Genomic DNA, 12344 nt, shown 5'->3' with positions numbered 1-12344 from the left:
CTTTTTTATTGTTTTAATTCACCTGATTGTATTTTGTATTGTCAACTAGTGGTGAACTGGAGTATTGCCTTAAATTAATTAAGTGCTCACAGTGATACACTGAAAGCTGTCATAGTTTTATCACACAATGTTTCCTGAATACATACAAACCATCATCTGGTACATACACATACTCAAGTGACAGGAATTAAGTTTATATCCTATGATAACATGAAACCAGAAGATGTTCTCTTACTAAGTACAATATTTGCCTCTGAAATGTCTGGAAGTAGGATCAAATTGAAATCAAGTAAAAATACACATAAATAAATGAGTGAGAAAAGTTTTAACATTGACATAAAAAAGAAAGGCTGCATAATTCTGATGTGGAATAACATACAGCTTTGGGTTTTGTTAATCTTAGTGAAAGTCCGTTATAGATTTTTTAAAAATATCAATAATATATGTTGGAAGTAGGTTGCTCCTTTGTTATTTCAATAACTATATTAAGTACTGTACATTAATTTGAGTAATTTTCAGATTAAAGTTGAGAGGTCCCACCAGAGGATTTGACTGTTTGATCTTTCCTCCCTCATCTCCCTTTTTCTCTCTTCAATTTATTATCAGTTCATTATGTTTGTGAGAGGGGGTGTGTGAGAGAGAGAGGGTGGATGGGGTGATGATGATGATGCTAGTGGTAGTGGATGGGGCTTGTCTCTTTTAGCTGGATGGATGTGTTGACGTGCATTTCAGCTCCATCTCCATGATTAAACCGGCAGCTCGGAGGGGAGTCGCAGCGGAGATTGAAGCAGCAGCAGCAGCAGCAGCAGCAGCAATAGAAGAAGAAGCAGTCAGGGGGAATGAGAGCGGACCGAGTCGCGGCATCTTCACCATCATGCAGCCGACTACCACCACCAGCCGTCCATTTTACACGATTATATGAGCCCAGGAGTGCCAGTGTGTCTGTGTCCTGCAGACAGGCAGTGTCCAGACCCTGCGATGACAACGTAGGCCAACGCCTCGCTGCAGCTCCATACAGGGAATGAAAACGCTCCCAAGATGGTCCGCATCGCCAAGGCCCTGGGTTTGGTTATTTTGTGCGTCGCCGTGCTCATACTGTCGCTCATCAGCTATGTGTCTCTCCGAAAAGACAGCCTCTTCGCCTCCTCTAAATATTACATGGGAGGCCCGAGGATTATGTTCCACGCAGGATTTAGGTGAGTAGTTTTGTTGATGTGATGCAGATGATTATTGTTGGGGTAAAAATATAAACACAGAGGCCTTGTGTTCACGATTCAACCTGAATGTGATTCACTTAAAAGCGCACATCACCACTAAATTTGGTCAAAATTGCCTTCTGTCAATCAAACAGTGAGCTGTCCGAGGTGCTGATGTTGTTTCCCTGGGCGATGCATGTCCTTGATATATAATGAAGTAAAGTACTTGCACTGTAAACGTTTGCATTATCAGCAGCCCCACATCCTGTGTGTGTGTGGCTCAAAAGTACTTTTACTCAATTATTGTGCTTCGGGGGTTAATTTGAGTCACATGCACTTCATTTGTATGTTTATTTATAGTATACTACGGTTGGTTTTTACCCTGTTACATTTATTTATTAGTTATACGTTTGACTTGTTAAATTGAAGACCATTACATTACCATTACAGCTAACAGTGGTGGAAAGTAACATGTATCATTTGGAGGTAGTAGTACTTGAGTATTTCCATTCCATGTTTCTTGTACTTTCCTTTGGTATTTTAAACATGTGGATGGATTTGACTGACCAATTACAACACTAAATTACTCTTGAATGGATTTGTTCGTTAAAATACATAATATTACTGAATGCAAAGTAGTGCATGTTGGTTTAACCTCATCAAGCTTAAACCCTTTCTCACAAAATGTGTTAAAACAATGTCAGTATAATATTGTCCATGATTTTAAGACAGAGGTTTAATAGATCTAATCTGCCATAGAAATTGTCAGTAAAAAAAAGCTTGGTGCAGATCCAATGCAGACCTTTTCTAGAATAGTCCTATAATAAAGGAATGTTTTACAACCAGGCAACCTAAAGTTATTTACTCTAAAGATCAGATTCATAAATAACAGATGCAATTATCTGTTTAGATATATTAAAATGTGTTCAGGTTTTCTGTTGCATTTGAAAGGATAAGACAAATATTTAATTTAAACAGTTTCCAAGAACATGGAGAGAACAAATCGCGACTATAACCAACATTAATGCTTGTTAGTGGCTTTACGAAAAACTCCTTGTCTTCCCAGAATAACCACACCAGATCTGTATGGATTTATTGTTCAAATACCTCAAAACATACTTAATACCTCAAATACCCTTTAGGCCAATATAAAACATAAACAAATGCGAGAGCAGTTCCCACATGGCACACAACACTGTCTCAGAATCACATTTTTTTAATCATTGTTGTTCAAAGGTCTCAGTTTGCCATGAATTTTCTGGACCCCTCCTTCATCCCCTTGACTAACGCTCTGAACGAAGAGCTCCAGGGAAAACCGTCCAAATGGAAGTTCAACAAAACGGCTTTTTATCAGCAGAGGTAAGATATTTTAATTCTAACTATTTTCAACCCAACTTTTACTTCTTCTACTCTAGTTTATGTTGCTCTGCAGGATAAGTTGGGAAGGTTTTTCTGTAAAAGCTAAAATTCAAGGGAATATTTTCAGTCATCAGAGGAAACACACTTCCCTCTTGGATACTGTAACAATGCAGAGAGAGGGATCAGAGTACTTCTTCTGCCACTGACTGTCACATTTATTTTCTCTCTTCAGGAAAGATATCTTCAGCTACATAGACATTCCCACCAACTTCTCCCTCACAAAGAACAGTGTGCGCGTCGGCCAGTTGATGCACTTTGACTACTCCAGCCACAAGTACGTCTTCTCCATCAGCAATAACTTGAAGTCCCTGCTCCCAGATACCTCTCCCATCCACAACAAGCATTACAGCATGTGCGCCGTGGTGGGCAACAGCGGTATCCTAACAGGAAGCCACTGCGGCCCCGAGATCGACCAGGCCGACTTTGTCTTCCGCTGCAACTTCGCCCCCACAGAGGTCTACTCCAAGGACGTGGGCAAAAAGACCAACCTAACCACCTTCAACCCCAGCATCCTGGAGAGGTACTACAATAACCTGCTGACCATTCAGGACCGGAATAATTTCTTCCTCAACCTGAAGAAGCTGGAGGGAGCCATCCTGTGGATCCCTGCCTTCTTCCTTCATACCTCAGCCACAGTTACCAGGACCCTGGTGGACTTCTTTGTTGAGCATAAGGGACAACTGAAAGTGGAACTGGCCTGGCCTGGAAACATCATGCATGATGTCAACAAGTAAGAGTGTTGATCTTCTTGTTAGTTAATTTTTCTGTCAACCAACGGAACATTGCAGTGATTGTTTGTATACTATGTATCACTGCATACAGTCATACGTGAATTAGGATTATTGTGGTTCATAATGATGAAGGATTAATCTTTTATTAATCTTATTCCTTAACACTTCATTTCTGATTGTGGAAGACTAACGTTTGTCTTTTCCTCCTAACAGATACTGGAAGACGAAAAACCTCTCCCCCAAACGTCTCAGCACTGGGATCCTAATGTACACGCTGGCCTCTGCCATGTGCGACGAGATCCATCTCTACGGCTTCTGGCCTTTTGGATGGGACCCCAACACAGGCAACGATCTGCCCTACCACTACTACGACAAGAAAGGGACCAAATTCACCACCAAGTGGCAGGAGACTCACCAGCTGCCCAGCGAGTTTAAGCTGCTCTACAAGCTGCACAGGGAGGGTGTGATTAAACTCAGCCTGACACACTGCTCTTAGATATGCCATGGATGAGTCCAGAGATGCAGATACATCCATCCAGCTCACTTCTGTTGTGATCCACAATGCATGATAAGTGTTTAAATTATACATTTCTACACCCTCATTTGACAATCACACATTCAAATCACGCTGTAACTTCACACGACGATGTCACAGATTTATCATAGCGTTGTAACTCATTTATCAGTATATTGTTGTCTTTAGCACTGCACAGTTAGGGCTTTTTACGTCGCTCAGTTGCTTCCATTACTCTCCTTTGCATGGCTGCTGGCCGTGGTGAAACAGCATAAACTATTTTTACTGAGGTTAGTAGGGGGATGCCACAAAAAGTCAAATCATCCAGTTCAGTTTAACACACTATTGATTTATTAATCACATTTACAGCAGTATACTGATTCTTTACACTGAAATCACTGCCTAATCTCAGGGAAGGAGTTAGATCAGTGTTTTTTTGTAATCAGATTCAATGCCTCAAGAGAGGTGCAGTTTCTGTTTGCAGGCCTTTTTCTCCCTATGAGGTGTCAGATAATCTGCACTTCTCTGGAAGATGGTATTTGTTTACTAGACTGCACCCCATATAAATACACACACACACACACACACACACACACACACACACACACACACACACACGCACACACACGCACACACACACACACACACACACACACACACACACACACACACACACACACACACACACACACACACACACACACACACACACACACACACACACACACACATATATACACTTTTGTGTCTTGGCTGTCCACTTCAAATTTGGTTCTTCAATTTATTTTTTGAGATTCTCGCATTTTTGGAAAGTTATTTGACATTCCGACAATAAGCCATACATTCATGGACAGTGCGTTATCATTTAAATACAGAATTTTAGAAAGACTGTTATTGCCTACATTAGGTTCTGTAACATTTAAAAATATCTTCCAACAAGACCATTAGCAATTCCATAGCCATACTAGCGGTTACATTTGAGTCATGGAACTTCCAAAAAAGTAAATACCCAAAATGGTGTTTACCAACACAAAGTTTATATACATTTATTTGTGTATGGCACATGTTGTACAAATTGAGCAAGGACCATTGTAGAAGGTGTTTGATGGTATTTAAAACGTATCTTAAAGGCAGTATGATGAGTCAAAGATCATCCACAGGGTATTTATTATTCTGAAAAATTACATTTTAGTTCTATGAGTCGAATGTTTCAATGCATGAGAGTCACAAAGTGGGGCTACGGCTGCTCCAGCTCTACGTAAATTAATTTCTAAGTTTGTCCTAATTAACTACTAGCTAGTTTAAAAACTCAGGAAGAAGGCCAAAAAAACAACCCCCCATAAAACTACAATATTTTGCTTTTTACAGGGTTTTTTGTACAATGTAAACAAACGAGGTCGATGTATCCTTTAAAACCCAATACCTTTGCTAATAAAGACTTGTATAATGTTTTAGGGGGTCAAACATCTGACAATCCTATGTAAACGTTGTCATAAATGCAGAAATGCAGCATAATGCAGAAATAAGTAGGTTTTCAAGTTAGGCTAGTAATATTAATGCAGTTTAGCACTACAGATTGTCAAATGTCCAATCATGCTAATCTAGCATGTTTTTCAGTCATTAAGGCTGACATTCCTGGCATATGGTTTTGTGATTTGAGGTATTTGATAAAGTTTACATTATAACACAGTTTAGATGTGGCAAATTCAATACTATCTTTTTTACTCGTTAATTCAAACCGTTTGATTATTAGCAATCTAATGTTAGCTTTGTCAGTTTGTTCAGTTGAAGTTAGCCTACACCTGCAGTTTAGTCAGCGTAAAAGTAGTAACTCATATTCATATGTAAGACAACAAACATACATAGTTGTTGTAGTGAAACTGGTTGGAAATTATTAAAAAGGTTAAGTTTGAATTTACGAAAAGCTGTTGGATAAGTGAACATTTTACAATTCTTACAATAACAGGGCAGAAAATGTAAAGTTAATCCAGAGGGTACCAGACCATCTTGTGACCTAAATCGCAGCGCTAGCGTGGCAAAAAAAGCCAGGAAATACATTTATTTAGACTTTTTTTTGTAAAATAACAGCAATGGAACTTAAAGTTTACCTCTATTTCAATTAAATCTATAAAGAGGAGAATACACTATTTATTACATATCTTTTGTTGGAGGGGGGTTAATCATCCATCATGTACCATATCAATTCCAATATTTGTGACATAAAACAACAAAGTTAATGAATGTTATATGACTTAAATGCATCTCGGATAAAGAGCATGATCCATGACATTGCATGTGAGGCACTAACAAATATTTTAGGCTAGTTTTATACAACCTTTTTGAAGATTGTTTTGAGGGTATAAATGTAGTTATTTGCTATTGTTTGTACTCCTGACGGTGTATTAGTATAACACCAGTGTCTTTGTACAAGATACTTCTGAAGGCTAAAGAAAGAACCCTAATATATTTTACACGGGACCAAAACCTATAGATAAACTTAAAAATGAACAAGCTTTATTTTTTGTAAACTTTAGATAATCTTGGGTTCTCAAAAACAGTTTTCCCTGTCAAGCTTCACTGATGCTGACATGCAGGGGGGTTGAAAGCTGGCCACATGACTCGTCTCATGACTTTACAACATGTGTTCCTTGTTGCAAACCTTGGCTGAGACTGAGGTTTAACAAATCGAGCAATGCAGTCATTCATACTTCCAGATGTGTGCTTTTGTGCTCATTGAGATAAAGTATTGGAGGCATTTGCTTGGCATCCTGTCATACACATAGAGTTCCTTTTTTCCGTCTCATTTAGGCAAGAAAAACATTTCAGATGACCTTTGTGTCTCGTCTCCAATTAACAGTGCAGTCACCACCATGAAACCACATATTGGATGATAATGTTGGAACTTTAGCTGCATTTATTGATGTCATCTGTGTACATTAAAGGATATTTTCCGTAGACCCTTCATAAGAAATGTTTACACCAAAGAAAAGTGTTCAAAGAGGAAATGTTAGCTCGATAAGAATTGATTTGGGATTCAGGAAACCGAATGACAACTAACAACAAGTATTATTGTAAAGAAATAGAGTTTCCCTTTTGTGATGTTGAATTTGACTTTTGTGGCACAACAATAATTTTGAACTTCTTGTTTCTTGGCTTCAGCCAAAGTATTGTGGTGGAATTTCTTTGTGACTCCATGAATGTCCTAGACAGATTTGTTTGAAAAATCCACTGACATGAATGCAGGACATTTTTAAGTTTCTCTCTTTATTTAATTAAAATCAATGTGTAGAATGTGTGTAAACAATAATGATGCTAACAAAGTCTGTGAGGATTGTATTTCCAGTCAGAATAGCAGTTTAGCTTTGTGTGCATTACATTTAAATGAAAAGACAGTGACATGTACATAAACATAAAATGTCTTTATTCCAAACGCAGCACTATACAGGTTTTTGTTCCAACAACCCTTTAACATTATTGTACTTGTGTTTGATCTGCATGGCAAATATGTTCCATAATGCATAAAAAAGCTTGGCTGCTTATGTACATGTCGTATAAAATTCATAAATCAGATAAATGACTTAGCTATCTTGGTTGTTCTAACAAAAAAAATGATCATCCATATAACAAATGTAACCATGTCTTAAATGTTTTTGGATTATACTCCATGATAAATATACATTATGTGCCTGCATATTCTCCCATCAATGCCTCAATGTGTCAAATAAAAACTTTTTTTTTCCTCTGATATGACCCATTTTAAGACAATAATGGACTTTTTTTCACCAGATCACAACTACCTGATGTCTTTAAAACATCCCGGTTTTACAACAATACCTACACATGCTTACTATATACAGTTTCTAGAGTCTTATACTCCTCTTTCTCACAGGCTGTGAATATACAACATCACACAGCAATTTTCAGGAGGGGAATATGCAATGTCACAACACTAATTGGGCCCAAATCAGTTTCTAAATGTGTTTTAGAATACCAAAAGATCCCCCTCACCTAGCATGGACCCTAGTTAGGCTTCAGAAAACAGCAGCATTTTGAAAATATATTTTTTGGGGGCAAACGTGAGAAGAGCGTCTACTGGTCGTTACATCAGCAGGCACATCTCCTCCTCACAGGAGCCTCCTCCACCTCATGACTGTTGATTGGGCTGCCGTTGGGTTCAGAGCTGTGGCCTCCAGGAGTGCTCTGCTCCATCCTCTTCATCACCAGATCCAGCAGCGTGGTCACCGCCTGGTCCACATCATCACCCGTCATAGCACTCGTCTCAAAATATGGGATGCTGACGTGAAAGGAGAGAGAGATTAATGTGCCAGTTTTACTGTATAGAGAATATATTAGTGTGTTTCTGCTGCTGACTAAGTTGAGTAGTTCAAACAAAAAAGTATTGTCAATGTACTTTATGCGGCTGAAGAAATACAAATAATCAGTAATTGGCCTGGAACAAAGAAAATAGTAACCCAAACTACTGAAAAGGACTTTATACAACTTCATAGATTTCATTTAAAATGCACCTTGTTCAAATAGATTTCAAAATAGATTTTACATTACTATCAATTTTGTATAACTACTTATGTTGTTTTGTATGATTATTGATATTTAACAATTAGAGAGGTATCTTTTTAGGCCATCTTTGACTTTTAAACTCTCCTATACAATGTTCTAACTTTTGTTTAAATAATCCTCCCACTAGCTTCCGTTTTCTATAAACTCATGATCCTCACATTTTTATCTTATGACCCACTGGTGGGGCCCTGACATTGAAAAACCGTGCTCAATCAACTTATAAAACTCCCCAGGAGGAAGATTTGTATAAAAACAGCTCACTACCACCATCCTGTGGTGTACCGATAATATAATTCTACTGCATTTTAATGCTTTGTTAACATTATATCAAATACAAAAGTATTCAACTTAAGCAAGAAATTCACTTAAACATGTTTAAGCTAACATACTTTAACAAGTCAGAGGAGGGGAAGTCTCAAAAATCATGAAATGCGATGTAAAGATCCAATATTAATGACCAACTATTTTGAAGTTGTTTTTCATCAGTAACTCAGACTGTTGTATAACAATTAGAAAAATCGATTTGAAATCAAAGTCTTGCTTACTGCTGCTATCTATATTTGTACTTATACATGTTAGTCTATTCAACCTGCAAGATAATAAATGTGTAAGTAAAAATGTAAATAAATGAGTAAGCCTTGAATCCTCCCTTATGAAGACATTTCTATATATATTTAGGGGGGTAAGCGTGAAGGTAATGTGTATAAATATATTGGCTTTGAAATAATATATTTTCTCTTTCAACAATTTATTTAGATTTTTCTTGAGCTACCAAAGCAAATGTGCACAACAACAATTACTATATTTACACTTTACAGAACCTGTAAAGTGTTCCCTCACAGCCCCTCAACAGTTCTTGAACTAAAACAATAGCGCTGTTTGCAAAGCCTCACCCGTATCTGTCAGCCAGATCTCTGGCCTGTCTCGCGTGAACGTCCCTCACATCCCGGAGGTCTGCCTTAGTGCCAACCAACACGATGTCTGGACTATCACAGTACGCGTTGGCCTGTAGCTGACCTGAACCAACACAGAGGAAGTCCTTTTACACCCATGTAATGCAAACAGACATACAGTACATGAGCTTCAAACTCTGTTAGTCGACTTTCTCAACCCTCTAAATTCTGTTGGAAGAACATTCATTCAAAAGAGTATTTATCTGAAGCACGGCTGTGATGCTGAGATGACACATACTCATCCAGTTCCTGACGTTAAGGAAACTTTGCTGACTGGTCAAGTCAAACATCAGCAGGAAGCCCATGGCGTCCCTGAAGAAAGCTGTGGTGAGGCTGCGGAACCTGTACAAAAATCAGTTTCACAGAATTAAGCTACCATGTGGAGATTTGAAGACAGAAATACCTCACCATCTTTTGGAAAGTTTGTCATGATATTTTCCTACAGACATTAATTTGAGCCCAGAGGGTGAATCCTACTGAGTTTGGTGATACGGCTTCTCTAGCGCCACCAGCAGGTTGACGTGTTCAGCTTATTCTGAAATGTAATCCACAGCTATCATATAGTAAACTAGATACAACCAACTGACTTTGGCTACCCCACAACTTTTCTTTTACAGTTTAACAGCCCAATTACGTAGAGAGTCAGTCTCGATGTATAATAGAAGCCAAGCAGTCCTTTCCATAAGACTCTGCTATATCAATGACTTACTGTTGTTTGTGTTCCTAGAACCACTGATGTGTGTCTCCCTATCTCTCTCTGTTAACTTGGGGTTCTCAGTGCTGGGCCATCAGCAGCCCTGGCAACCTCTCTGTCTTCTTGGTGTGGGTGTCTTTTTACACGTTGTCTCTGGATCTCCATCCTCCGAAAGATTCAGCACGTGTCAATTTATTCATTTATTTTTCTATGATGTTGTTTTATTATGTATTGCCCATCTGTCTATTCCAGTAAGAGTTTGGTGAAGTTTCTCTTTATCCAAAGCAAGGGTTGAAAAGGAATAGGCTATTGTATGCTGTACAGATGAAATAATGTAAAACATTTGACCATATGAGTAAATATGAACAAAACGCAGAGTTTGACGGTAAATTTGGCAGAAACGTTAAGCATGCAAACATGTTCGAGAAACCCAAAATGTAAGTGTCACCCTGCAAATCAGCAAACATAATTTTTATTGCAATCATTATGTCCAATACTTTGGTTTTTAATCCAATACCAGCTAAAGTAAAGACATCCCCCTCAGCCTCAGCTGTAGTTTGTGTTAAGTACTAATTGGATGTTTGAATGCTAATATGCTAAACTAAACTATGTTAGTACGTAGTCCAAGGTCCACGTTCACAGAGCTGTTAGTATAGCATTAGACTCTTTTCTGAGATTATAGCATTTTTCAAATACTTCTGAAGGTATAAGGTCCTTGCTTTCATTAAAGTTATTCTCCGGTTTAACCAAGAACCAGAAATGTGGGGCTTTAAATGAACACGTCCTGGTGTAAAATATATAGATTACATCAAGTTATACCTCTCTTGTCCCGCTGTGTCCCAAAGCTGAATGTGGACCTTGAAGTTCCTCTCAGATGTCCCATCAGCCCCTTTCCCAGTGTACATCTGAACCAAAGCAGGAAAAAAAATCATTGGACTCAGCTACATTATTTTAAATGAAGAAACGTCCTTGCATGCGTCACTTATAGGCATCACTCACCACTCTCTTTTCCCTGAAGTCGATGCCCACTGTGGTGGTGAACTTACGGTTGAACTTGTTGTCGGTGTACCTGTAGAGGAAGGTGGTCTTCCCCACCCCCGAGTCCCCGAGTGCCAGCAGCTTGATCAGATAGTCATAGTCCCAGTCAGCCATTGCGCAGCTGAGTGCCTAACCTGCCACAGAAATGACCTCACAGTACACTGCTATAACAGTTTGCTAGTTCATGTAACATAAGACTTGAGAGAAAGCTGGCAACATTTCCAGGGTGAGTAAACTAGAACAAGAAGGTAAAATAGTTCCAACTTAACTGCATTTTTCAGTCTAAGGGTGCAGGACATCACACAGGATTAAAGCTAGACATCATACCTCCACACTCATTAGGCTCTGATCAGAGAGGGTTGAGCACATGACCAGAGCTGGATTCCACATGAGCAGTCAAATGTTTTGCCAGTTTTCTCAGACTTAGCTAAGTAAAAAACAGGGGCCTGTTTTGCACACAGAACTCCTTTGATTGACTTTAAGAGCCACGGTCAGACAGCTCTGACTGCATGACACCACCTAAGTTACCACAATGCTTCGGTTACACTTTCAGCTCAAAAAGGAAGAGAAAAACAACATTTGTTTTCCTTCAGTATATTCAACACATTCAAGGTGCAAAGGTGCATTCAGGAAATATATAGGGTGAACTCATATTTCAACACCACAGCAGTGAACATGGATACTACATCTGGAGTCATTTCCCATGCGCCTGGTTAATGGTATTGTATTCTTTGAATCAGATGAGTGACGACAGGCAGAGTAATCAACACCATAACCTGCAGAAACAACACTACCTGTTTTCCTCAAATACTCATTGAGACAAAGTTTCAAAGCTACCTTAAAAAGGACAAAAAAGTAATATACTTTACCAGTCTATCTGTAGGTAGAGCCAATGCCCATTCAGATATCACTCAACTCGTCCTGACAGAATAAAATATCCACTATCATGATACGATGGCACATCCTGAACCTTTCCCCCTTCTTACATGTGATCCAGGGAGGAGTCTCAGGCCAGCATGAACTGAGTGGGGCTGCACTTACAGACCCTGTGTTTTCTGGTATTTCACATGAAAGGGGGAAAAAAGGCTCTTTGAAAACTTGGTGTGGACGAATAATGTGAGCCTCTGTGGATTTCAGTGGAAATCGTCCAACCAAGTAACGAGGGGCCCCCACTTCTAGAGGCTAAGCAATCCCTAAGTAATCCTGCTTCTATAAACAATG

The 12344-nt window shown here is 38.9% G+C and overlaps 2 protein-coding genes across 2 annotated transcripts; one reads left to right on the top strand and one right to left on the bottom strand.

The window, feature by feature from the left end:
• The first annotated feature begins 641 nt into the window (after positions 1-641).
• LOC134874238 (sia-alpha-2,3-Gal-beta-1,4-GlcNAc-R:alpha 2,8-sialyltransferase-like) lies at positions 642-7614 on the top strand. The gene is made up of 4 exons (XM_063898302.1): positions 642-1196; positions 2433-2555; positions 2788-3345; positions 3560-7614. The coding sequence occupies exons 1-4, from the start codon at positions 1039-1041 to the stop codon at positions 3840-3842; spliced, it is 1122 nt and encodes a 373-aa protein (XP_063754372.1). The 5' UTR covers positions 642-1038; the 3' UTR covers positions 3843-7614.
• Positions 7146-12204, bottom strand: LOC134874239 (ras-related protein Rab-27B-like). Its single transcript, XM_063898303.1, has 6 exons — positions 11993-12204; positions 11085-11257; positions 10905-10990; positions 9630-9733; positions 9332-9455; positions 7146-8154 (listed from the first exon to the last, which is right to left on the bottom strand). The coding sequence occupies exons 2-6, from the start codon at positions 11235-11237 to the stop codon at positions 7965-7967; spliced, it is 657 nt and encodes a 218-aa protein (XP_063754373.1). The 5' UTR covers positions 11238-11257; positions 11993-12204; the 3' UTR covers positions 7146-7964.
• Between the last annotated feature and the right edge of the window lie 140 nt (positions 12205-12344).

This window comes from Eleginops maclovinus, chromosome 12 (genome assembly GCF_036324505.1).
Source record: "Eleginops maclovinus isolate JMC-PN-2008 ecotype Puerto Natales chromosome 12, JC_Emac_rtc_rv5, whole genome shotgun sequence".
Lineage (NCBI taxonomy): Eukaryota > Metazoa > Chordata > Actinopteri > Perciformes > Eleginopidae > Eleginops > Eleginops maclovinus.
Note: the sequence above shows the minus strand (reverse complement) of the source record. Positions and strands in the feature narration are given on the sequence as shown.

Bases quoted from the DNA above. Each gene is read 5' to 3' on its own strand.
- LOC134874239 (XM_063898303.1), bottom strand. From the start codon at position 11,237: ATGGCTGACTGGGACTATGACTATCTGATCAAGCTGCTGGCACTCGGG. The intron at 9,456-9,629 runs GTATGTGTCATC...GTGTTGGTTCAG, and splicing joins TAACGTCAGGAACTGGATGA to GTCAGCTACAGGCCAACGCG. The intron at 8,155-9,331 runs GTGAGGCTTTGC...CTTTCACGTCAG, and splicing joins GATCTGGCTGACAGATACGG to CATCCCATATTTTGAGACGA.
- LOC134874238 (XM_063898302.1), top strand. From the start codon at position 1,039: ATGGTCCGCATCGCCAAGGCCCTGGGTTTGGTTATTTTGTGCGTCGCC. The intron at 1,197-2,432 runs GTGAGTAGTTTT...TGTTGTTCAAAG, and splicing joins ATGTTCCACGCAGGATTTAG to GTCTCAGTTTGCCATGAATT. The intron at 3,346-3,559 runs GTAAGAGTGTTG...TCCTCCTAACAG, and splicing joins ATCATGCATGATGTCAACAA to ATACTGGAAGACGAAAAACC.